General features: G+C 35.5%; 1 protein-coding gene across 1 annotated transcript in view; it reads left to right on the forward strand.

Moving 5' to 3' along the window:
• The window catches only part of LOC123523988 (structural maintenance of chromosomes protein 2-like), a 35764-nt gene extending 12081 nt beyond the window's left edge, over window positions 1-23683 (forward strand). The window contains exons 7-24 of the mRNA XM_053539352.1: window positions 1242-1454; window positions 2008-2197; window positions 4383-4437; window positions 5452-5572; window positions 8387-8505; window positions 9258-9396; window positions 10039-10185; window positions 10615-10819; window positions 11136-11271; window positions 12415-12539; window positions 13318-13511; window positions 15066-15209; window positions 15733-15927; window positions 18282-18482; window positions 18967-19092; window positions 20761-20912; window positions 21424-21571; window positions 22191-23683. Coding sequence (XP_053395327.1) covers window positions 1242-1454; window positions 2008-2197; window positions 4383-4437; window positions 5452-5572; window positions 8387-8505; window positions 9258-9396; window positions 10039-10185; window positions 10615-10819; window positions 11136-11271; window positions 12415-12539; window positions 13318-13511; window positions 15066-15209; window positions 15733-15927; window positions 18282-18482; window positions 18967-19092; window positions 20761-20912; window positions 21424-21571; window positions 22191-22397 — 2817 coding nt within the window. The 3' untranslated portion in view covers window positions 22398-23683. The remainder of the gene's footprint in view (window positions 1-1241; window positions 1455-2007; window positions 2198-4382; window positions 4438-5451; window positions 5573-8386; window positions 8506-9257; window positions 9397-10038; window positions 10186-10614; window positions 10820-11135; window positions 11272-12414; window positions 12540-13317; window positions 13512-15065; window positions 15210-15732; window positions 15928-18281; window positions 18483-18966; window positions 19093-20760; window positions 20913-21423; window positions 21572-22190) is intronic.
• The last annotated feature ends 1306 nt before the right edge of the window (window positions 23684-24989 follow it).

The following is a 24989-nucleotide window of genomic DNA, read 5'->3' on the forward strand; positions in this document are numbered from 1 at the left end:
AAACGAACTAAAAGATCCAGCCAAGTTTTAGGTGGATGTTTTATGCAGCGACTTGGATACATTTTTATTACATGTTTAAGCCAATTGAGCCGTATCATGAGAAAACCAACATAGTGGCTTTGCGACCAGCATGGTTCCAGATGGTTCCAGACTAGCCTTGCGCATCTGCGCAGTCTGGTCAGGATTCATGCTGTTCGCTTTCAAAGCCTATCGGAATTAGACCGACCGTTAGTGAACAGCATGGATCTTGACTAGTCTGCAAAGATGCGCAGGCTGGTCTGGATCCATGTTGGTCGCAATTGCACTATGTTGATTTTCTCATGGCACAGATCATTTGGCTTATACATGTAATAAAAATGTATCCAAGTCGCTACATAAAAAATCCACCTGAAACTCGACTGGACATTTTAGTTCGTTTTCACGTCTAGCTGTATTTATATATGCCATCTGTTGGTTTTCTCATGGCGCGGCTCAAAGGTTAGCTGTGCCACTGGTACTTATCCCAAACAAGAACCAACCCTACGGCCTTGATAAGATGACTGCCTTTTCTTAGTATTAATGTTATGCAGCAAACAACTATCTGCCATCACTTATAACAGAACTATACAGACATGTACATGTACTTAAAAAACTACCTGAACCACTGTAATAAAACTGACCGGTCACTTATACATGTATACCTATTCACACATGTAATGCATCAATAACTTAACATAGATAAATCAAGTACAAGTTGTTTGCAAAAATATTGTTCTATTTTTTATTTATTTATAGGATTTTAATCATAAAAATGCTACTTTTTTCTTAAATAAAATTATTTTGTCACTTTATTCGACTGGAATTCATATATTTAAAACTTCCGTAAAGTGATGAGATTATATTTTTACGGAAATTAAACATTTTATTTTTTCAAGTAAATATACCCTGGCCTAGATAAAATAAGAAAAACTTTTTGATAGGAACAGATACAAACCAGTTTCTGCTGTAATAAGTTAACTTACACATTGGTTTATCATTGACTCAAAACAATTTGGGTATTGTTTAAATACTTAATGAGAATTTCGCCTTCAAAATGTAGGCTAGAAGCATATGATAGTGTCCGAAGTCCTTTGTTTTGATATGAGAATGAAATATTTATTTTGTATCATGTTAATAGAAAATGGTCTGTGCATAAATTAGTAATTTAAATACAGGAAATTGATTTACAGACATATTTAAACATGTAAACAATTTTAATTCAGATTGATGAAAAAGTCAAAGAGCTGGATGGTGTAATTGCTGAGTTAGAACGTAAGAGAGACGAAGAGTCTGGCAGCGTGATGAAGAAACTTCAGGCAACACTGAATGATAATAAGAAGCAGGAAGCCCTGGCACAGAGCGCAGTTGATGACAAGAAAGATGGTCTTAAAGCTGAGAATAAACGGAAGAAAGAATTGATGAAGAATTCAAATGATGTAAGAGTTTCTAGATTTATTTATGAATTACCATTCACTTCAAAGGGAATAGGGCTAACAAAAAACTGGAAAATTGTATTCTCTAGTATGGAATACACATTCCTTGACTCTAGGTATGTGAAATTTTGCATAGAAAGATAAAATGGAGGTTTGTGTGTCTTTCTGTAGTTACCAGCAGGGCTAGGATCTTTTATCAGGCTTGATATTAAATGGTAAAAGGTGAAAATTGTTGGCTTAACTCTTACCATGCTGGACGTGATTGATTCTGCCTTTGCGACCACCGTAGATCATGATCAGCCTGCACATCTGTGCAGTCTGATCATGATCTGCACTGGTCGCTATGCAGCCAGTATCTTTTTGGTAAGCACCCCTTTAAACATTAAATTGTACTGTCCAAATTGGAAGACGGACACGCTCATTATAGAAATTTAACATGATACGGGTTAATAATACTCCATTTTGGGTTACTATATTCTCTAATTTCACATATCTAAAGTTATGCTAGCAGTTGAACTATTTGAAATAAACTTACTTATTTAATTCTATTGTATAGAATACCTCAGCAATCAAAGGTAGAGAAAAAGACCTTGAAAAACTTGCAAAGGAATTAGAAGCTCTGCAGAAACAGAGTGAGGCAGACCAGGATGCTCATGTTGCAGCCCAAAAACACTATCAGGCTGTCAGTGCTGGCTTGTCAAGTAACGACGATGGACAGGCAGCTACACTCAATGAGCAACTGATTAGTGAGTTATTCATTACAAATAAATATTTTTTATCAAGAATATCAATTGTTTTGGTGTTTTCATTCTTGTTCAAAACTTCAGTTACATCACAACAATGACCATGCTTGCCCCACTTGTAAAAATTTCTCAGGTACCTACAAGCAAGATGTCTTTGGTTTACTTCCCTTGCACTGTCACAATTAAGTGGAATTTGAAAATTGGTTTATTTTCTTCACAACAATGACAAATATTTGTATGTGTATGATTTACCATTGCATCACTGCTTCTGATTTTATTGTCAACTTACCTGTTGGAAACATTTTTTAACAATTTGAAGATTTGTAGGGTTTCATTAAGGGCTAGGTAGTGAGATTTCTCACTTTAAAATAGTAAATAAAGTTGTAAGTGGGAAGACCCTCAGACCATTCTCTTCAACTTCCTCCTCGCATTTCAATAATGAAATCCTTGAATACAAGAGGTACTTTTGTTGATGGTGCAAATCCATAGATAGAACAAATTGCACAAGTCATTTGCCTGTGGAGAACAAGTAATTGTTTGCTTTAAATTCTAGGAATATTAAGATAGGTTATCAGACTCGTGTTACAAGACCTAAATATGTCAGTCATATACCATCAAGTTAATTTTTAGCTCGACTATACGAAGTATAAGGAGAGCTATCCTACTCGGCCCAGCGTCGGCGTCTTTCTGCGCCCCCTCCTTGGTTAAAGTTTTGGTACGCTTTCTCTTTTTTCAACTTATCTCTGTAATTACTTGATGGATTTGATTCAAACTTGAAATAATTATTCCTCATCATCATCCACATCATCTGACATAAGGGCCATAACTCTGGCACCAATATTTCATGAATTATCCCCCCTTTTCACTTAGATTTTCAGGTTAAAGTTTTGATGCACTTTCACTCTATCTCTGTTATTACTGAATGGATTTGATTCAAACTTAAAATAGTTGTTCAACATCATCACCCACATCATATGACACAAGGTGCATAACTCTGGCACCATTTTTTCATGAATTATGCCCCCTTTTTACTTAGAATTTCAGGTTAAAGTTTTGGTGCACTTTCACTCTACCTCTGTTATTACTGAATGGATTTGATTCAAACTTAAAATAGTTGTTCAGCATCATCACCCAGATCATATGACACAAGATGCATAACTCTGGCACAATTTTTCATGAATTATTCCCCTTTTTACTTAGAATTTCAGGTTAAAGTTTTATGCACTTTCACTCTATCTCTGTTATAACTGAATGGATCTGATTCAAACTTAAACAATTGTTCAACATCATTACCCTTATCATATGACACAAGATGCATAAAATTGGGACCAATTTTCATGAATTATTTCCCCTTTTTACTTAGAATTTTAGGTTAAAGTTTTGATGCACTTTCACTCTGTCTCTGTTTTTACTGAATGGATTTGATTCAAACTTAAAATAGTTGTTCAACATCATCACCCACACCATATGACACAAGGTGCATAACTTTGGCACCAATTTTTCATTAATTATTCCCCCTTTTTACTTAGAATTTTATTTTAGGTTAAAGTTTTGATGCACTTTCACTCTGTCTCTGTTATTACTGAATGGATTTGATTCAAACTTAAAATAGTTGTTCAACATCATCACCCACACTGTATGACACAAGCTGCATAACTCTGGCATCAATATTTAATGAATTATGCCCCTTTTTGCTTAGGATATACTTATATAGTGTTTGATACATTTTATCTTTACCTCTCTTATTACTTTAAGTTGATATTTTTGACATAGGCTCAGGCTATTGTGCAATATCTTCATCCACAATTGGAGTCATTAAACACTCCAGTGACAGCTCTAGTTTCCTCAGATGTGCCCAGTTTCACTATCCAGCATCGAAATAGTCGAGCGCGCTGTCTCCTGTGACAGCTCTTGTAGTATTTGAGTTTCAGGATAGGCAAACTCTAATGAACTCTGAAGTAAGAGGGATATTCAACAGATGATTTGTTGGCTGTTCTCTGAAATTTACAAGTGCTCTTCTTCCCTGAAGTTCTGTGCTTGTATTTAGTCTAAGTTCTATGTTAAAATGTATTTAGAGTCTTTGTTTGACTTTATTAAACAGTTGATATGCTTGAGAACTGCTTAAGATTTGTACATTATTTTGTCCATTTTGATATTTAGGTTGCTAATTTCATATTTCCTTTTACAGCTGCAAAAAGTGAAATCAGCAATGCAGAGACTGAGGCAAAACAAGCTGCAATGAAGTGAGTTATAGTCATATAGTCAAATATTCTACACTACACTAGTATACATTTTTAGCTCATCTGATTTTTTTGGGGAAAAATGAGTTATTTAAAACTTGCAACACTTGTTTACCATCATCAGCTGACTCTGTACAGCAAGAAACATAACTCCATCCTGCTTTTTGCAGAAAATATGGCCCCTTTTGGAATTAGAAAATATCAGATTTCTTGGTTAAGTTTTATAGGTCAACTAGTCTCCTAATCTATCAAAGCTATTGCTTTGAAACGTGCAACACTTGCTCACCATCAAAAGTTGACTCTCTACAGCAAGAAACATAACTCCATCCTGCTTTTTGCAAAAAATATTGCCACTGTTGGACTTAAAAAATATCAGATTTCTTGGTTAAGTTTATGTTTAGGTCAGCTTTTCTCCCAAACTATCAAAGCTATTGCTTTAAAACTTGCAACATTCATTCACCATCAAAAGCTTACTGTACAGCAAGAAACATAACTCCATCCTGCTTTTTGCAAGAATAATGGCCCCTTTTGGACTTAGAAAATATCAGATTTCTTGGTTAAGTTTTTTGTTTAGGTCAGCTTTTCTCATCATGGGTAGGTCAATATTTCTATTATACAGAGACAAATAAAATCAGATGAGCATCTGCACCTGCAAGGCAGTGCTCTTGTTGTTTGTTTTGCATGCATATTTTAAAGTAATGTTACTGCCCACTGGGTAAATGCTAAAGATTTGCCTTTTTACTACGGCAGCAATCATTCATGTGAAATTCTTATAGCTTATTACTAGTGTGCACACAATTTGTACATAATAATACAGGGGTTTCATTAAGTGCTGGAGGGGATGGGGATGCTTTTGTGGTCTGAAACTCTTCCTATAAAAAGTAAAGTTCTAAATGGATGTGCCAACTGACCCCTACCTATTTTGCAACTAACCACACTACCTCTTCAGGAATTAATGAATCCCCTGTCAATATGCTTACATACGTATAAGTAATAAACCCGAGAGTATCGCCCCAGGTTAAAACATGCCCAGCAAGAGTTGAAGAAGAAAGAATCAGATTTGAAGAAGACAGAACAAGGCTACAGAAAGGATAAACAAGCATATGATAATGTTGTTCAAAACTTGAAGAAACTAGAGGTAACAATAAATATTAGATTGAAAGGTCTAATCTCTAGCTAAATTTTCACCCTATATTATATAAGATATTTTCTGCATAAGCATGACCCAGTCTCTTAATAACTTTTTTGAATTATTGTAATTGACTAATTGTAGCTACAAATAAGTAAATGATTTAAAATTACTTATCACAATTAAAAAATGATTTACCATATTACACAAAAATACTACATATTTTGGTGAGGTACAATGATTGAAATTAAAATATTTTTATCTTGTGAGAATTGGACACTGGGGATCCATAAAGTAATGGCAGCATTAGTCAGTCCATTTGTTCATCTGTTAATTTGTTTGTCCAGATTTTTTGTCTGATCTGTAACTGTCATTCATGGATCAGTTTCAGAAAGATTTGGCAAATGATCAGTATGACATGACAATGTTTTGCATGCAAGAACCCTTAAATCATTTCTTCCTTTGAGTTATCTCCCTTTATTGAATGGTCTTTAAAACTACTGTAGGGATTATATGCTAACTGCATACAATGATAAAGGACACATAAAAGAAGTGCAGTGTACTACCCATATTACTTTTTAGGTCACAAGGTGAGCTTTTGTGATCACGCGTTTTCAGTCGTCCGTGCGTCAGTCCGTAAACTTTTGCTTGTGACCACATAGAGGTCACATTTTTCATGGGATCTTTATGAAAGTTGGTCAGAATGTTCACCTTGATGATATCTAGGTCAAGTTCAAAACTGGATCATGTGCCGATAAAAACTAGGTCAGTAGGTCTAAAAATAGAAAAACCTTGTGACCTCTCTAGAGGCCATATATTTCACAAGATCTTCATGAAAATTGGTCAGAACGTTCACCTTGATGATATCTAGGTCAGGTTCGAAACTGGGTCACATGCCATCAAAAACTAGGTCAATAGGTCAAATAATAGAAAAACCTTGTGACCTCTCTAGAGGCCATATTTTTCATGAGATCTGTATGAAAGTTGGTCTGAATGTTCATCTTGATGATATCTAGGTCAAGTTCGAAACTGGGTCACGTGTGGTCAAAAACTAGGTCAGTAGGTCTAAAAATAGAAAAACCTTGTGACCCCTCTAGAGGCCATATATTTCATGAGATCTTAAGAAAATTGGTCTGAATGTTCAACTTAATGATATATAGTTCAAGTTCGAAAGTGGGTCACGTGCCGTCAAAAACTAGGTCAGTAGGTCAAATAATAGAAAAACCTTGTGACCTCTCTAGAGGCCATATTTTTCATGGGATCTGTATGAAAGTTGGTCTGAATATTCATCTTGATGATATCTAGGTCAAGTTCGAAAGTGGGTCACTTGCCTTCAAAAACTAGGTCAGTAGGTCAAATAATAGAAAAACCTTGTGACCTCTCTAAAGGCCATATTTTTCATGGGATCTGTATGAAAATTGGTCTTAATGTTCATCTTGATGATATCTAGGTCAAGTTTGAAAGTGGGTCATGTGCGGTCAAAAACAAGGTGAGTAGGTCTAAAAATAGAAAAACCTTGTGACCTCTCTAGAGGCCATACTTGTGAATGGATCTCCATAAAAATTGGTCAGAATGTTCACCTTGATGATATCTAGGTCAAGTTTGAAAGTGGGTCACGTGCCGTTCAAAAAGTAGGTCAAATAATGAAAAAACGTTGTGACCTCTCTAAGAGGCCATATTTTTCATGGGATCTGTATGAAAGTTGGTCTGAATGTTTATCTTGATGATATATAGGTCGAATTTGAAACTGGGTCAACTGCGATCAAAAACTAGGTCAGTAGGTCTTGAAATAGAAAAACCTTGTGACCTCTCTAGAAGCCATACCCTTGAATGGATCTTCATGAAAATTGGTCAGAATGTTCACCTTGATGATATCTAGGTCAAGTTTGAAACTGGGTCACGTGTGGTCAAAAACTAGGTCAGTAGGTCTAAAAATAGAAAAACCTTGTGACCCCTCTAGAGGCCATATATTTCATGAGATCTTAAGAAAATTGGTCTGAATGTTCAACTTAATGATATATAGTTCAAGTTCGAAAGTGGGTCACGTGCCGTCAAAAACTAGGTCAGTAGGTCAAATAATAGAAAAACCTTGTGACCTCTCTAGAGGCCATATTTTTCATGGGATCTTCATGAAAATTGATCTGAATGTTCACCTTGATGATATCTAGATCTATTTCGAAACTGGGTCATGTGCGATCAAAAACTAGGCCAGTAGGTATAAAAATAAAAAAACCTTGTGACCTCTCTAGAGGCCATATTTTTCATGAGATCTTCATGAAAATTAGTGAAAATGTTCACCTTGATGATATCTAGGTAAAGTTCAAAACAGGGTCACGTACCTTTGAAAAAAAGGTCAATAGGTCAAATAATAGAAAAACCTTGTGACCTCTCTAGAGACCATATTTTTCAATGGATCTTCATGAAAATTGGTCAGAATTTTTATCTTGATAATATCTAGGTCAAGTTCAAAACTGGGTCACATGAGCTTAAAAACTAGGTCACTATGTCAAATAATAGAAAAAACGACGTCATACTCAAAACTGGGTCATGTGGGAAGAGGTGAGCTATTCAGGACCATCATGGTCCTCTTGTTGAATTATCTCCCATTATTGAATGAGCATCTCAATTATTGCATGAGCATCCTGATTTTGTGTCTGGTCTGTAACTTTGTTGCTCATGGATGGATTTGACTTAACATTTACCAAGATATTTCATATCAATTACCACTCTATTCAAATGAAGTAGTATGGGGGGCATGCACTTTTTCAAAACTAGTCTCTTGTTTTAATAGATTTTATTGTGATTGAAAACAATATTTTTCAGGATGAACTGAAGAAGTTGAATTATGAGGAAGGTAAAGATGAAATGTTAGAAACTCAGAGACGGACATTATCTCAGGAAGTGAACCACTTACAGGATAAAATGGAAACTCTTGAAGCTAGGTGAGCCGTCATTCAGCTTATGATTCAGTTTAATAATATATAACATGTAGGTCAGAAATACAGACATCTCATTTATAACTTCTTTTTTTACAAAGAGTCATTTATTTTATTTCCCTGATATTGATTGGCGGGTAGAGATTTGTATTTTTGTCCATCCGTATATCCGAAATATCTACCAAACTCCTTAGTCATTATATATTAATCTTGAAGCTATGGCATTTTGTTTTTGGTCTGACTGCTGTCTTTAGTTTGAATGTTGTTCAGTAACATCACAGTTTTGCAAATGCTGTTACTAAGTTTTTTGACTTAACAAAGTGTTCTAGATTTTCTAGTCTACCTGACTTAACCTGGTCATCATCTTTATATTAAGTTTGATTTACCTAGGATATACAATTGAAACTCAGTATCTCGAAGTTCAAGGAATCAAGCATTTTACTTTGAGATAAGCAAAATTCAACTTCAGTTGATATGTTCAATTGTGTTTATGTGACGGTACTCGAAAATGTCTTCGAAATATCTGGAGTTTTGAGATATTATTAAGTGTTTTCTAGATACAGAGTTTCATCTGTATATAAACAAATTTTTAAGTTTCTCTTCTTATATTCTTTCAGTATTATAAGATTGATCTAATATTGAAAAGGTATTTTAACACTAATGCTACAAGGACAAAAATTGTTAATTTTAAGCTTGGTTGTTAAGATCTAAACAGTTTTGTTGATCATAGCTTTACATGAACTTTTCAACTGCAACAGATTTCCACACCTTCATTTTGACTACCGAAACCCGGAGAAGAATTTTGACCGTAGTAAAGTGTCTGGTTTAGTGTGTAAACTAATCAAAGTAAAAGATGTGAAGACGGCCACTGCTCTTGAAGTTGCTGCAGGGGGAAAAGTAAGATTTTTCTTTATAGGACCTTATTCAATAACAAATATGACAAGTTTTTAAAAAAAGAATAAATTTATGTTGAAAACTCGTCTTTGTATCAGAAAATACAACAGATTTGTGGAGTAGAATGGGGTTGTCTGGCCATTAAAATTGTTTGCTTTAAAACGTAGATTTTCAAAGGAATGCTTTTATTTTGTCTCGGCATATTTACCCTTAAATGATAGTATATTTTCCTGTGAATGAAAACAAACCTAATGTTGAATAAATTTCTAAAGGTAAAATGTTTTACATTTGTTGCACATTGTATTTGAAAGAAAAGCATTAAGGGCATAGCTTGTGAAGGGGCCTGTGTGACTTGAGTAGTCACTGATATGGAATCATTTGCCCATCACATCATTGACCATTGAGCGTTTGCTTAGGTCGTCCAGTGACAAAGCCGTCCAAATGGCTTATAGAAGATTGTTTCCTCTGTGTCTGAAATATTGCCTTAAGTAGCACCTATAGTCCTCGTCCACTTTATAGCGGAAAAGTCACCATATGGTCTGTATTAGTGTAACTTTGAAACGAAAAACAGAAACAAACTTGTAATGCAATGCAATTTTTCAACCTTTACAATTTAATACCATACTGTAAAGTGTTATTTTTCAGTTGTATAATGTAGTAGTGGATACAGAGCAGACTGGCAAACAGCTGTTACAGAAAGGAGAACTTCGAAGAAGATATACCATTATACCTCTGAACAAAATATCCGCTAGATCTATACCTAATGATGTTGTGAAGAGAGCTGAAGGGCTGGTAGGTCTAAATCGTTCCATTTTTGGTGCACATTGGCAGAGGGGGAGATACAGATTTGTTTTCAACATACAAGACCGAATTGAAGCATTTATAAACGATGAAAATAAATTAACCAAAATTCACAGAGTTTATGCCCTTTATTTATGAAGTATTAAATTTTATAATGAAAGAAGACATCTAATAACTTCTGTTTATAACTGTTTATGTATTTCTTGTTGAGCTTGGAAAGGTAAATTACAAAAAGTCTTGGCTTAGATATGAGTTACACTAAAATTATTTAAATGAAATGTACTTTATTTAAAAATCAATAAAATATGTTTTTGTCTATAAAATATACAAGTTTATTATTCCTCAGAAAAGTTTGTGACATTGATAGCCACCATTACATTCTCATCAGAAATAAACCTAAAATTTTATCTTCCACAATAGGTTGGAAAAGATAATGTACATACAGCACTTTCCTTGATTGGTTTTGACCGTAACCTCCAGGCCGCTATGGAGTTTGTGTTTGGTTCAACATTTGTTTGTACAGACATGAACAATGCCAAGAAAGTGACATTTGATGATCGTGTACAGAAAAGATCAGTGACACTGGGAGGTGACTCATTTGATCCTGCTGGAACATTGACTGGAGGTGAGTAAATATCATCGACAATGCACTACTTTAAAAGTCAGCTATATGCAGTTGAAACTAAACATTTACAATTCCAAAGATTCTAGCGTTTAACAAGGTTTCAAGCATTTTTCTCCAAGAAGAAGAAAAAATTGACATAAAGTTATATTTTTATGCACATGTTTTTGGGACGGGACTTGAAAATTTCTTCAGGTTAGCTAGAATTTTGAGATAAGCAAGCTTGAGATACTGAGTTTCAGCTGTAGTTATTTTTTTTGTTTTTAAAAAAATCTCAGACATTTAGTGTTGTAATGTGCTTACTAATATTTATAAACAGGTGCTAGAGCACAGACAAGCTCAATTTTGGAGAAACTTCAGGAGTTCACAGAAGTTGAAAAGCAGCTGAGAGACAAACAGGACAAGCTGGCTAAAGTTGAACAAGAACTTCACGGCATAAGAGGTGTTGCTCAAAGGTAGCTTACACATTAAAATGTTCAGCATCTTTCTAGTATTGCAATGCATATATTACATAAATCTTTATATATTTTGTCATGGGAATATAGTGTTACATAATATCTGTGTCCATGTGAGTCTCCCTTCAGAAAAATTGTGCCCAACTGAATACTGCTACCTTGTGCGACTTTCAAAATAAATGCACAAATGATCACCATGACATGACATCGTAATACAAGAACTGTTGAACTGTTCCATTCTATCAAAGTGCAATTATCCAAGGGATAGCCATTCTTAGTATAAGCATCACAAACCCAGAGCCCTAGCTGATGTGGGTTTGATTTATTTATTAATTTTGTTGGGTTTATTGTCGCACCGACACAATTTTAGGTCATATGGCGACTTTCCAGCTTTAATGGTGGAGGAAGACCCCAGGTGCCCCTCCGTGCATATTTCATCACGAGCGGGCACCTGGGTAGAACCACTGACCTTCCGTAAGCCAGCTGGATGGCTTCCTCACGTGAAGAATTCTACGCCCCAAATGAGGTTTCGAACCAACATCGATGAGGGGCAAATGGTTTGAAGTCAACGACTCTAACCACTCGGCCGATGTGGGTTTGAGCCTAACTTCGAGTGTAGAATGCTTCATGTGAGGAAGCAATCCAGCTGGTGTACAGAAGGTCGGTGGTTGTACCCAGGTGCCCGCCCATGACGAAATAATGCCAGGAGGGGCACCTGGGGTCTTCCTCCACCATCTAGAAGCTGGAATGTCACTGTACGACCTGTAATTGTGTGGGGGTGATGTTAGACTCAACAAAAATAAAACAAACACAGGGAATTTGTGTCAAAGTACATTCTATATCTGCAACCGCTCACTTAGCTCAGTAGGGAGAGCGTTGGTCTAAGGATTGCGGGGTCATGAGTTCGATCCCCGGGCGGAGTGTATGTTCTCCGTGACGATTTGATGAAAGACATTGTGTCTGAAATCATTCGTCCTCCACCTCTGATTCATGTAGGGAAGTTGGCAGTTACTTGCGGAGAACAGGTTTGTACTGGTACAGAATCCAGGAACACTGGTTAGGTTATCTGCCCATCGTTACATGACTGAAATACTGTTGAACAGCCTTAAACACAAAACAAACAAACAAACATTCTATATCTAGGTACACAAAGTTGAAGCAGGAGTATGATCTGAAACAGCAGGAAGTGGAGCACCTGAAGGAGAGACTAGAACAGGGATCACATCATCAACAGCTTGAAGAAATCAACACTCTCAAGGAAAATATTGGTAAGTTATCCCAAACTGTAACATGATCGCCTGACTAACAGACATAAAGAAAATAAAAGTATGTTTTGCTTGTTTTAACATGATTTTAACAATCTTACCAGAACTGTAGAATTCGTTATTATGTCTCCCACCACACATAATGATTTAGTCCTGTGTGTGTCACAAAGCTTGTCGAACATTTCTCATCCGATCTTCACCAAACTTAAACAAAATGTGTTTGCCAATAAACTCTTGGCCAAGTTCGATAACTAGCCAAATCAGCCCAGGCACTTCGGAATTATGGCCCTTGAATTACCAAAAAAACGCTCAGATTTCTTGCGCATTTTTGACCTCAAAAGGACAACTATACTACTTTTAAAAGTAGTATAGGGGTCCTTTTGGTGTCAAAAAAAGGCATGTGCATGTGCTCTAAACAGTATATAAAAACTGACTTACTATTTAGATGATTAGGCAGTTGTGGGAGACATGCGCTTTTCTCAAAAGCATCTCTAGTTTTAGTGTTAATTTTCTCAACTTTAGAATTATTCTTCATGGTTTGTATGTGTTTCTTGTTTTGTGAAGGTGAAAAATAAATTTATTGCCTGCTGTGACTAGTTGTTGTGAAAATTAGGTACATTTTGGTTTGCTTAAGTCTGGATTGAAATTTCGCCATAAATTTGTGGTGGGTTGTCTTCATGTATATTACCTATATCGGGTTTGAATTGTGACTGAATGTTGGCACCAAGTTCAACCAAATTACACAGTTCTTTATTGTGATCACATGATATTTTGTTTTAAGTTGAGTATGAAGAAACGGCAAAAAGAACGGAAGAAATTAAGAAGAAAAACTCAACTAAAGTGAAAGATCTTGAGAACAAGATAAAGAATGCCAAACAGTTACGAGAGAAAGAACTGAAAGATGCTGAACAAGCGGTCACAAAAGCAAAGAAAAAGACAGAGGAGTCAAGCAAAATAATGAAACAAAAATCACAGGTATACTTCAAACAAGGGCCTCGATGACCGAGTGGTTAATGTCAGACTATGAATCACTTCCCACTCACCAAGTCTCACTCAGGGCATTGAATTCTTCCTGATGAAGAAGCCATCCAGCTGGCTTACGGAAGGTCGGTGGTTCTACGCAGATGCCCTCCGTAGATGAAATAATGCACGGAGGGGCACCTGAGGTCTTCCTCCACCATCAAAGCTGGAAAGTTGCCAGATGACCTATAATTGTGTCGGTGTGACATTAAACCCAACAAACAAACAAAATACTTCAGACAAAAATTTCTTTACTGTTGTTTTTCTATATAATTTCACTGTCACATTTTCTTCATATATATGAAAAAAAGCCTCATCACATCGGGTTGGAAAAGAACAATAAGTAAGTTACATTGTATGTTTTTATGCCCCCGAAGGGAGGCATATAGTTTTTGAACCATCTGTCCGTCTGTCAGTCTGTCCGCAATTTTCGTGTCCGGTCCATATCTTTGTCATCGATGGATGGATTTTCAAATAACTTGGCATGAGTGTGTACCACAGTAAGACGACGTGTCGCGCGCAAGACCCAGGTCCGTAGCTCAAAGGGCAAGGTCACACTTAGACATTAAAGGATAGTGCATTGATGGGCGTGTCCGGTCCATATCTTTGTCATCGATGGATGGATTTTCAAATAACTTGGCATGAATGTGTACCACAGTAAGACGACGTGTCGCGCGCAAGACCCAGGTCCGTAGCTCAAAGGTCAAGGTCACACTTAGACATTAAATGATAGTGCATTGATGGGCGTGTCCGGTCCATATCTTTGTCATCGATGGATAGATTTTCAAATAACTTGGCATGAATGTGTACCACAGTAAGACGACGTGTCGCGCACAAGACCCAGGTCCGTAGCTCAAAGGTCAAGGTCACACTTAGACTTTAAAGGATAGTGCATTGATGGGCATGTCCGGTCCATATCTTTGTCAACCATGGATGGATTTTCAAATAACTGGGCATGAATGTGTACCACAGTAAGACGACGTGTCGCGCGCAAGACCCAGGTCCGTAGCTCAAAGGTCAAGGTCACACTTAGACATTAAAGGTCATTTTTCATGATAGTGCATTGATGGGCGTGTCCGGTCCATATCTTTGTCATTCATGCATGGATTTTAAAATAACTACGCATGAATGTGTGACACAGTAAGACGATGTGTCGCGCGCAAGACCCAGCTCCATAGGTCAAAGGTCCTAAACTCTAACATCGGCCATAACTACTCATTCAAAGTGCCATCGGGGGCATATGTCATCCTATGGAGACAGCTCTTGTTCATATTTATAATGAGTATAATAATAAGTTTATTGTTGAAATACTTGCAACAGAAGTTTATCTTAGTTTTATTCAGAGCTTGGTGAATATAACTAACCAGGTTACCAAATGTAGATTGTAAAAATTTCACATTCTTTACATGAAAGAAAAATATATTTGCACTTTCAAATGAAGTTTACAAATGTCCCATTAAAATCACATTATTTGATAGGATAATCATTTAGATTCCTTTTTTCCTGTAGGAGGTAGACAGCATAAAGCTTGAGGTTGAGGAATTGAAAAAGGAAATCACCTCATATGATGAACAGCTGAAGACAGTTGAGGAAACTATCAAACAGTACCAGGCACAGCTTGAGGAACTAGATGAAAAAGCTGCTGAGGCCAAGGTTGGTATAACATATACTTTTATTGCTAAAGAAATTATGTTTTATGTTGGTATGTGATAAATAGTCCATTTCTGATTTAGAAGTCACATATATCTTTCGAACATTAAAATATCGCAAGCATTCTTTAAAATTTCAAGACTTGGTCTCAACAAGTCTCTAATTACTCTGTTACCTGTGTTGGTTTGATTTTTTTTTTTTTTTTTTTTTTTTTTTGACGTGTACATGAGTGGTATATGTCATTTTTATATCTAAATAGGCCAATGCATGACTTACTCCTAATGCCCAATGTAAGCTGTTAGTTCTCCGAAATTAATTGGCCAAATTTTTAACAATCATGGTTAGTAAGTTGCGTCTTTTCTCAGATTAAATTTGCTTAAAACTGAATAATTTCACACATCAAGGGCCATAGATCTTGAAATGTAAGTCTTTCAATAGCTTATCTAAAGTATTCACTGATTCTGAATTTTAGCATCCTTGAATTGATTTACCGTTATTCATTTACAAAATACTGATTGTGTTACAGGATGTTGTAAAAGCGGCCCAGGAAGAGGTGAACAAACAGAAAGCTTTGCTGAAAGCATGTGATAAAGATATTGGTGCTAAAGTTGCAGAACAGAAAACCTTACAGAAGGAGCATCATACTGCCGAGATCAAGATTAAAGAACTGGATAACAAAATTGTCAAGTTTCAGAAAGATTCCAAAGATGCTGCAAAAATGGTAACAAATCACTGTTTCAAAACATGGTCCCTGTTCTACTATTCTCAAATTTGAAATGGTGTGGAAAAAGATTCAGATAGGGCCTCATTAGTGGATACGGTTGAAAGATATTTAAACAGCGCTTGTATTTCTGTCTTTAAATTAGAAAATGATGCGCTTAAGTCTACTGTAAAAAAGACCTTTCAGAAATAAGTTTTACAGTTGCTTAATTCAAGTTGTACAGTCTTCGTTGTAACTGGGTTGCCCGAAGTCCGGGACAAGTAGATCCTGTTTCGGGCAAGCCAAAGTTTTCAGGTGGTTGCCCGAACGGACAAGTGCTTTTTTCCGAAATTTAAATCCCTTAATTTTCACAATAATTACAAAAAGAACTATATGAATCTAAAATGAACATCCTAAATACTAGCTTTCGTATATTTATGCATGAATTGATGACTTCACATTTGCAATATATAAAGTAACTTTACAAAATTCAGAAATTATCCCTTAAAATTACCTGGATTGACTGGAATTTACCCACAAATCGTAGATATCAAAATGTCATGCCAGTAATTTTTCATTCCACGAGCACGTGCGACCTATTGTATTGCCGTTACTTTTGTTTATTGACACGTACACAAAAAACACTTGTAGTGCATTCATTTTTAAATATAATCGCTTCAAATTTTCAGCACCGCTTTAGAAGTAATACAGTTTGAATTCTATAACGATTTTAATAAGATGTCGACAGAAATGTAGGCAAAATTCTATAAAAACGATCGAAGTTTCATCCAATTATTTGTAATTTCAAAAAGCGCGTTCTTAATTATTTATTTATTTCTAAAAGTAAATAAATAATACATACTATGGTCATAAAATTCAGACTTTTGACAAGAAAGTACAAAAAACAGAATTAAAAATTCTTAAATAATGAAAAAGCGGCAGCAATTTAAATACATAGAGTAAAACGATTTTTGGCAGATTTCTGCAAGTGCGGATGAATAGATTACGGGACCTCGTGAACGTAAATAAAAATTGTTTTAAAATAAAGCAGTATGATGTCGCTGTGGTTTTTAATAAGTAAATGAATCTTTGTACATGTCTTTTTTGACTCGACACTATGTCAGATATTCTTTTCAAACAATAATGTAAATTCCTTGTGGGCAAATAGGTCACAGAGGTAGGATATCTACTATTATCGTTTGACACATTTACCTGTCAGTTTATACGGGATATTGCACATTCGCTTTTAAAAAAATTTAAAGAAGATACTTTTTTTGCTGATTTCTTCTCAGCGATTTAAAGAACCGAGGCCGTACGATCAGACAGTGATGTGCCACATGGCGCGAAAACATGACGTAATGCCATGACAATCTCGGGCAACTAAACCGCTTTGTTCTCCACTTCAGATGCCGTGATACCGACACACTTCTTTTAGCTCTTTGAGTGGGTTTTAATTGATGATGAAAACAAGGCCAATTACTTGTTTATCAACAGAATAATTACCGATAATTGTTAATGTTGTTTTTTTTTTCGCTTTAAACACAGGTGGGTTGATGATGATTATTGTGTCCAAGTTGCCCTGGACTGTGATAATAGGCTACATTTACTTGATAATAATGCTTCAAAAAAGAAAGAAAGAAAAAAAAAATACCGACCTACCGACCCTACTTGTTTTGGCCATGCCACCAGAAACACTTTTTTTTGGGGGTGAGGGGGGTGGCAGGGAGAGGTGGGGGTGCCTAACCAGGCTGATCCATTATTGCAGTTAAATCTGAACAACTACACTATATTTTAAAGGCCCTGGCTAAAAAAGTAAGTTTTATAAGGGCAGTGCAAATTTGAACCCCACACCTGGCATATAACTAGATACTGGTATAGGTCTTACTTTTTTTCTACAGTTTTCTCCCATAATTTCTGTCTGCTAGTTACTTGAATATTGCAACATGGTTATCCACTTACGTTGGCTTAGCCTGCCCATGGATAGTGTGGGTAGGTTAGTTGACTACCATTTAAATAACTGAATGTTGAATCAAGCATAAACTAAAATACATCATATTTATAAACAAAATGATTTCAGGCAATTAAAAATGTTTTCGGGCAAGTGGTTTTCTTAACTTACTTGCCCGAAAGGACAAGTGCTGAAAAAAAATTAAGGCGAAGACTGGTTGTATATTCTCACGTAAGACATACAAGGATTGTTCTGTCTTTGTGCCCTAATATTCCTAACCAGTCTTGTGGCATTTGTACATCAGGAAGCACTATATGGTAATACTGCTTGCAAATATGGCTCAGGTGTTGATTATTCAAACAATAACTTAGTGAAAATGTAATCTAAAGTGTATAGTATCAAAGCCCTGTTGTTTGTTTGAATACAGGTTGAGAACATGCTACAAACATATGACTGGATTGTAGACGAAAAGAAATACTTCAACCAGCCAAACACAGCATACGATTTTAAAGTAAATGATCCAAAAGAAAGTGAAAGACGGATCCAGAAACTTACAGAGACGAAGGAGAAACTTGCTAAGAGTGTCAACATGAGGGCCATGAACATGCTGGGAAAAGCCGAGGAACAGGTAAATACAACTGACATACAGTACATACATAAAAAGGTATAAAATAGTGTACGAAATGATAAGTGCGGCAGTGATTTGAACTCTATGATAATGACATTTTTGAATCAAAGTAGTGAAATGGTCCAGCTCAAAGTAGTGAAATGGTCCAGCTCAAAGTAGTGAAATGGTCGAGCTCATTCATTCATTTATTTGACATGGTTCAGACAATTGGTTTGGAAAAAAATGAAAATTTGTCCCTTCCATCAGGTAATAATTTTATCAGAAGTATTTCATCCTCTCCCCTTCACAGTACACTGAAACCTCTGCAAAGCAACACAACAGGGAATACTGAAATTTGTACGGTGTATGTTCAGGGGTTGTCCAGTGTTAAATAATAGATATTTACTTCTTGGAGGTATCATTTACAGAGGTTATACTATAGCTGTTATCATCAAGTTGACTGTTAAACACACATAATTGAACCGTTTTACACTTCTGTTTATAGTACCAAGATCTGATGAAGAAACGTAAGATTGTACTGAATGACAAGGCCAAGATCTCTGCGGTTATTGCTGAACTGGATCAGAAGAAGAATGAGGCACTGAAGAAAGCCTGGGAACAAGTCAATAAGGTAAAAAATTGTTGTACGTTCTGAAAGAGACTTGGAACTAAACAGATGGAGTGAGAATTAGTTATTTTCTGGGTCGAAGGTTGGATGAATAGTTTCAGAACTAAGGTTTGTCATTGGTTAATTTCAAGATTTAATTAAAAATCAACCATTCAGATGTTCGGAGTTTTGACGGGTCTTCAATCTTAGTTTTATAACCTTGGACACTTGTATACATGCAGCATATGTGTTAAGAAGTAAAATCAGGGTTTCAGAAATCTGCTTATTTATTGGTAACCCATTGGGCTACCAATATTTTTGTCTGGTAGCCCACACATTTATTTTGCAATGACCATTTCAGTTTATTTACTATGTGCTTTTATACTACAGTCGGATGGAATGAGTAAATTAATATAGGGTTTCATAATTTTAGCCACATGCACATTGTTATAAATTTTGTTCTCTTTAATAGCAAAATCATTACTCATTTTTCTCCTTTTTTTCTTTTTAAAAGATAAAACTATATGTATTTAAACTGAGAAATCTTCTCCTGATAATTATTGCAACATGGCAATATAAAAAGAATGCCAATCAATTTTTATAAATTTGCAAATTCCTTAAAGCAGTATGAATTGTAATTTATTTCAAAATTATTTAAGGTTGACATAAGAATTCTGTCTGCTTCTAAATATCTTGTAATGTCTCGTTTAATAAAAGGACTAGAACTGCTTACATAACATCTCTCAGTTTCTTGGCACTGTGTATTCACTTATCCGAATTTATATTTGTCCGAAATTCTCTATACTTTATATGAACTTGCCGTATTTTGCTACAGCAAGATCGATTTTTTGCATGTTAGACAAGTATTTTAATTGAAAAGCATAAACTCAGAATCAAAATCAAATGTCTGTTCTTTCTGATTGCTCGATAAATATTGAGGTCAGCGAAATCGAAAGTACACTTTGGCAGGTGGCGGTAAAATGACATCATTTTAAGACTGGTTTGCATATTATTGTTTTGTTGAACTATACCGATCAGAGACAGACTTTGATGTTATTGGATCAGTCTTAAATCTCGTGTGCACATGTCTTTGTAAACATTTGCCTGCGGGTACGATTAAACGGTTAATTGTTTGCCGATTGTGACAGTAGGTGGTAAGATCATTTAAACCTCGGGCGTGTATCTCTCAATAAACAAGGGAATTATAGACAACTATCAAAATGTTTGAAGACTAAATTATTGATTTCTGGGCTACGCGTTATGGAGTTTCAAGGTAGCCCGGTGGGCATGCTCTGAAAAAAATTTGTAGCTCGACAGAATTTTCTGGTAGCCCCTGGGCTCTGGACATGGGATTTCTGAAACCCTGTAAAAACTGGTACCATTCACTTATCAGTGTTCCTCCAGAATGTATTACTCATGACACTTAAAATGTTTAACATTGACATACTGATCATCTTGTGTTGTATGGATGCATTGGTGATTGAATTACAAAACTGCCACAGCTCTAAATTGGCATTGGCCCAATTCAGCCAAAATGTTGTTGCCATTTTCTTGTAGATAATTTAGAGATTATTGAATGTACCCCCCCCCCCCCCCCCCCCCCCCCCAAAAAAAAACCTTTTTCTACTGATTGTCATTTATTTTAAAAACCTATAGGCACACTTTTTAGCTGAGACATATTCTGGTTTTCAGGATTTTGGCAGTATATATTCGACCCTGCTGCCTGGTGCTCGAGCCAAGCTTGCCCCTCCAGAGGGTCAGACCGTCCTGGATGGACTGGAGGTGAAAGTAGGCTTTGGTGATGTGTGGAAAGATTCTTTGTCAGAATTATCAGGAGGACAAAGGTAAGATAGGTTCGATGGATGGTAGTGATGTATGGAGATATTCTTTGTAATAATAGGATGACCTCCCAAAACAAGTTACATAACTCTAGCGTATATTTTGTCAAAATAATGCCTCTTTTTCACTTAAAATTCCATGTTAAAGTTTTACATGTAAGTAGGTTTCAAAGAAACTACTAGGCCAAATGCTTTCAAACTTCACACATGTTTCAGCATTGTGAGATGATCTCTGAGGACAAGTTACATAACACTAGCTTTTATTTTGTCAAAATTATGCCCCTTTTTGACTTGAAAATCGTGTGATAGCGTTCATATGAATAACTTGACCAAAGGTTTTCAGATTAACCACACGTCTTTGGTATCATGGGATGATCACATGGCAAGTTTCGTAACTCTGGCTTACATTTTAGCAAGAGTATGCCCCTTTTTAACATAGAAAACTTTGCTAAAGCGTTTGTTTGAAAGAAGTGTGTCATTGCTTTAAAAGCTCAGTACACTATGTAATATATTTCAGATCTCTTATTGCATTGTCACTCATCTTGGCTATGTTGCTGTTTAAACCAGCCCCTATTTATATTCTGGATGAAGTGGATGCTGCCTTAGATATCTCACATACACAAAATATAGGACAGATGATCAAATCTCACTTCAAACATTCACAGGTAAATGTCTCCCCATCCTGCTTCTTACACTTACAGTTGAATAATTTATAGTTTTCTTTAGGTTTTAGTTTGTTGTTTGCAATTCCTTATTGATGATGTTTTTGAACATTATGTGAGTTAATGTTCACCATACTTCTAGATTTTGGAGTCACACTTTACAAATTTTTGCAAAAATAAACCACAGCAAGTTTTACCCTATCTGTTTATTATAGTATTAAAGGAGTTGCAAAAAAAATGTATTGTTATGGTTCAGAACAAGACTTGACTTCCCAAGCAAGGAGAGCTCAGCTATACTTGTGCCAGCGGCTGCATCCACAGCTTGTTTAAAAAGTTTTGATGCACTTTCACTTTGAAATAAATATATCAAGCCACAAAATAATCAAGCTCACTGTCTTCTTTCATCTCGTGTTGTTTTCTTTTCTGCACTTCCATTCTCAATCCATATGTATTTCCTTGAAGTCTGCAACATTGTCTTTTATGATTAGTTTGGAATGCCACAGAAAAAGTTTGATTGTAGAACAACTTCTCTTGATTCCAATATATGAATGATATTTTCAGTTCTTGTAATTGCTTTCTGGTAAAACAACAGTTAATTGGACATTTTGAAACTTTATTTCAGTTTATTGTAGTATCCCTCAAGGATGGTATGTTCAACAATGCAAATGTTCTCTTCAAAACCAAATTTGTGGACGGTGTTTCAACAGTCACAAGATATGTACAACATGCAAACAAGGCTAATGATGGCAAGGAAAACAACCAAGCAGCCAATGCTAAAAAGAAGCAAGCTGGAGCGAACAAGAGAGCAAGATTAGAGGAAGTTGCCTAGTGACAATTGCACATACAGTCTATGTATTCTGATGGTTACATGAACTTTAATGATATTTTCAGGTTTATTTATTCAGTATGATGGGGACCAATGAAGGCAATTTATATAAGGATAACATTATGAACTTTGAAACTGCTGTTTATAAATCATTATTTGTTCATGCAGGTATTTTATTAGTATTTTTATTAGAAAAACAACGAAATAGATGCTATTTATGTCTTTTAGTGTAAGATCGTAATATATTGCTCTGAATGAACACGATTTGCAATAATTTCAGGAATTGGCACAGATAGTGAAAATGTAAAATATGGTGTTAACGAGTGAAATATATTTCAGTTTTGCACGTAAAGTAAACAGTTTCTTTTTATATCATGTATTCATTGGATTAAACTTAATTGTTCCCATTTTTTCCCGCAGATTATCTAATGCATTGTGTCATGGCATCACACTTTTTATAAAGAAACAGATATGAAAGGGTTCTGTGAGAATTCTAGATTTCATTTTCATTGCATAAATGTTTGTCTGTGTAGGTACTTACATAACATCTATAACTTCACCGAAGTACTACTGGTTGACAGTGGGGGAAGATAACCAGCTAATATCTGCCATTATTTATAATTCATATTTTGCATTCAGATGTAGTAAAAGTAATAGTTTTATTTCACTGATACCTTTCTAGTATCTCCCTGTAAAATAAATGATGTTCAGTCTGTCCTGGTTTGTTGTATGGTTATGTATTGAAGTGAGGCTGTCTTCCCAAAATACATGTTTACTGTGAAATCATTTATATTCATGGGGGACTGATTTTCGTGGATTTCGTGGTTGACTCAATCCACGAAATTTAATCCCAACGAACAAGTAAAATTCCCTTTCATTTTATATTCAAAAGTTGAAATCCACGAATTCATATCCCCACGAAATTGCCGTTATGACCAAAACCACGAAATTTCATGCCCACGAAATTTAATGATTTTACAGTATTGTATTATTCAGTGCTCATGAAATTGATGTATTCAGTAGGGATCTGTGTTACATATACATAAAGTGTGCCACCTAATGTGTTCAGAAACTGGTAAAACCTCTGTCTTATGCAATTTCATATTATTTTTGTATGTGTCACCTCTGTATTATATTCTCTGTTCTTTCTATATCTGGCTACCTTTCACCAGCTGATATTTCATCACTTCTATAACATGGAATGATTTTTAGAATGAATGACAGTGCAATAAGAATGTCATGTATTATATTTAGAGTAAATGGTGTCTAAAAGTAAATCTCAAAATCTCTATATTGTTGGTTTTTTCTTCTGTTTATTGTTCAGGTTTGAAGCTGAAATATTAAATCTAGTTCACGATACTAAATGGCCACGAGACAAAGTGCAACTGTTGTACCACACAAGCCATTTCAAAATAAGACACATGTGATACACATTCATGTGTCTGAAAATGACTGCTTAGGACTATAGTCTGTCTAATTTCACTTCAGCTAAGATTGAAATTGGGTACATGCATTCAAAGCTAGTTTTCAGCTCGACTACTCTAAGAATAGTCCGCGCTATTCTACTGGCACGGCACCGGTGCCACACCCTGGTTAAAGATGTGCATGCAAGTAAATATAGCTGTCATTTAAAGGCATATAGCTTCGAAATTTGTTTTTTCTTTTTCTAGGTCAATTACCAACCTGACTGGGTCAAGTCCCATAACTCTGACATGTATTTTGGCCAAATTATGCCCCATTTTGGACTTAGAAAATCCTGGTTAGTTTTATGTGCAAGTTACTGTCTCCAAAACTAATGCAGGTATTGAATTGAAACTTCACAATCATGTGTCTTTGGGGGTTTATGGTTATAAAACTAGTGATAGCATCAAGCCCAGTAACTGGTATGTATTTTGCAAAATTATATCCCCTCATGAACTTAAAACCTCTGGATAAAGTTTTGCGTGCAAATTACTATCTCCAAAAAAGTAATGCAGATACTGGATTGACACTACAGATATAATAGTATTTAGGGTAATATTCCTGATTCTGGGACAACAATTCAAATAGTCTAGCATTAAGTTTTAACTTAAAACTAGAAATACTGGAATTTGGAAATTGCAAGCATGTTTGCTTCCTAGATTTTGAATTTCTGTTGAAACTCGTACATGTAGCAGCTTGTGTCATTGTCAACATTTTATTTTTGAGAATAACAGGAATTTTCAGTAGGGAGAATTTAACTTACTTTTATGAAGTATTTTTTATGTCACAAAAGAAACATTTAGATGCAAACAACAATTAATTAGTTACAAGCTCTTGAATTCGTGACTTACCTGGCTTACACCCTATCCTCGAGGTAATCAGTCCTGTAAAAAATGTTATTTACCAAGATGATTACCTTAAAGAAAATACTGATATAATTGTAATGAAGGTGAAAATATTAACTTCAGATAGAACTTTCCAGTGCTTGTGCTGACTGCCAGAAAAATGTGCAATTTAGAATTGCTGATGTGGCAATATACAGCCTACTGTGCCTAACACTTCAGATCCATTCCATTATAAGTACTGGAGGATAAACAGTGCTAACGAAAGAACTTTTAATCTACAACTTCACAT

This window comes from Mercenaria mercenaria, chromosome 3, assembly GCF_021730395.1.
Source record: "Mercenaria mercenaria strain notata chromosome 3, MADL_Memer_1, whole genome shotgun sequence".
NCBI lineage: Eukaryota > Metazoa > Mollusca > Bivalvia > Venerida > Veneridae > Mercenaria > Mercenaria mercenaria.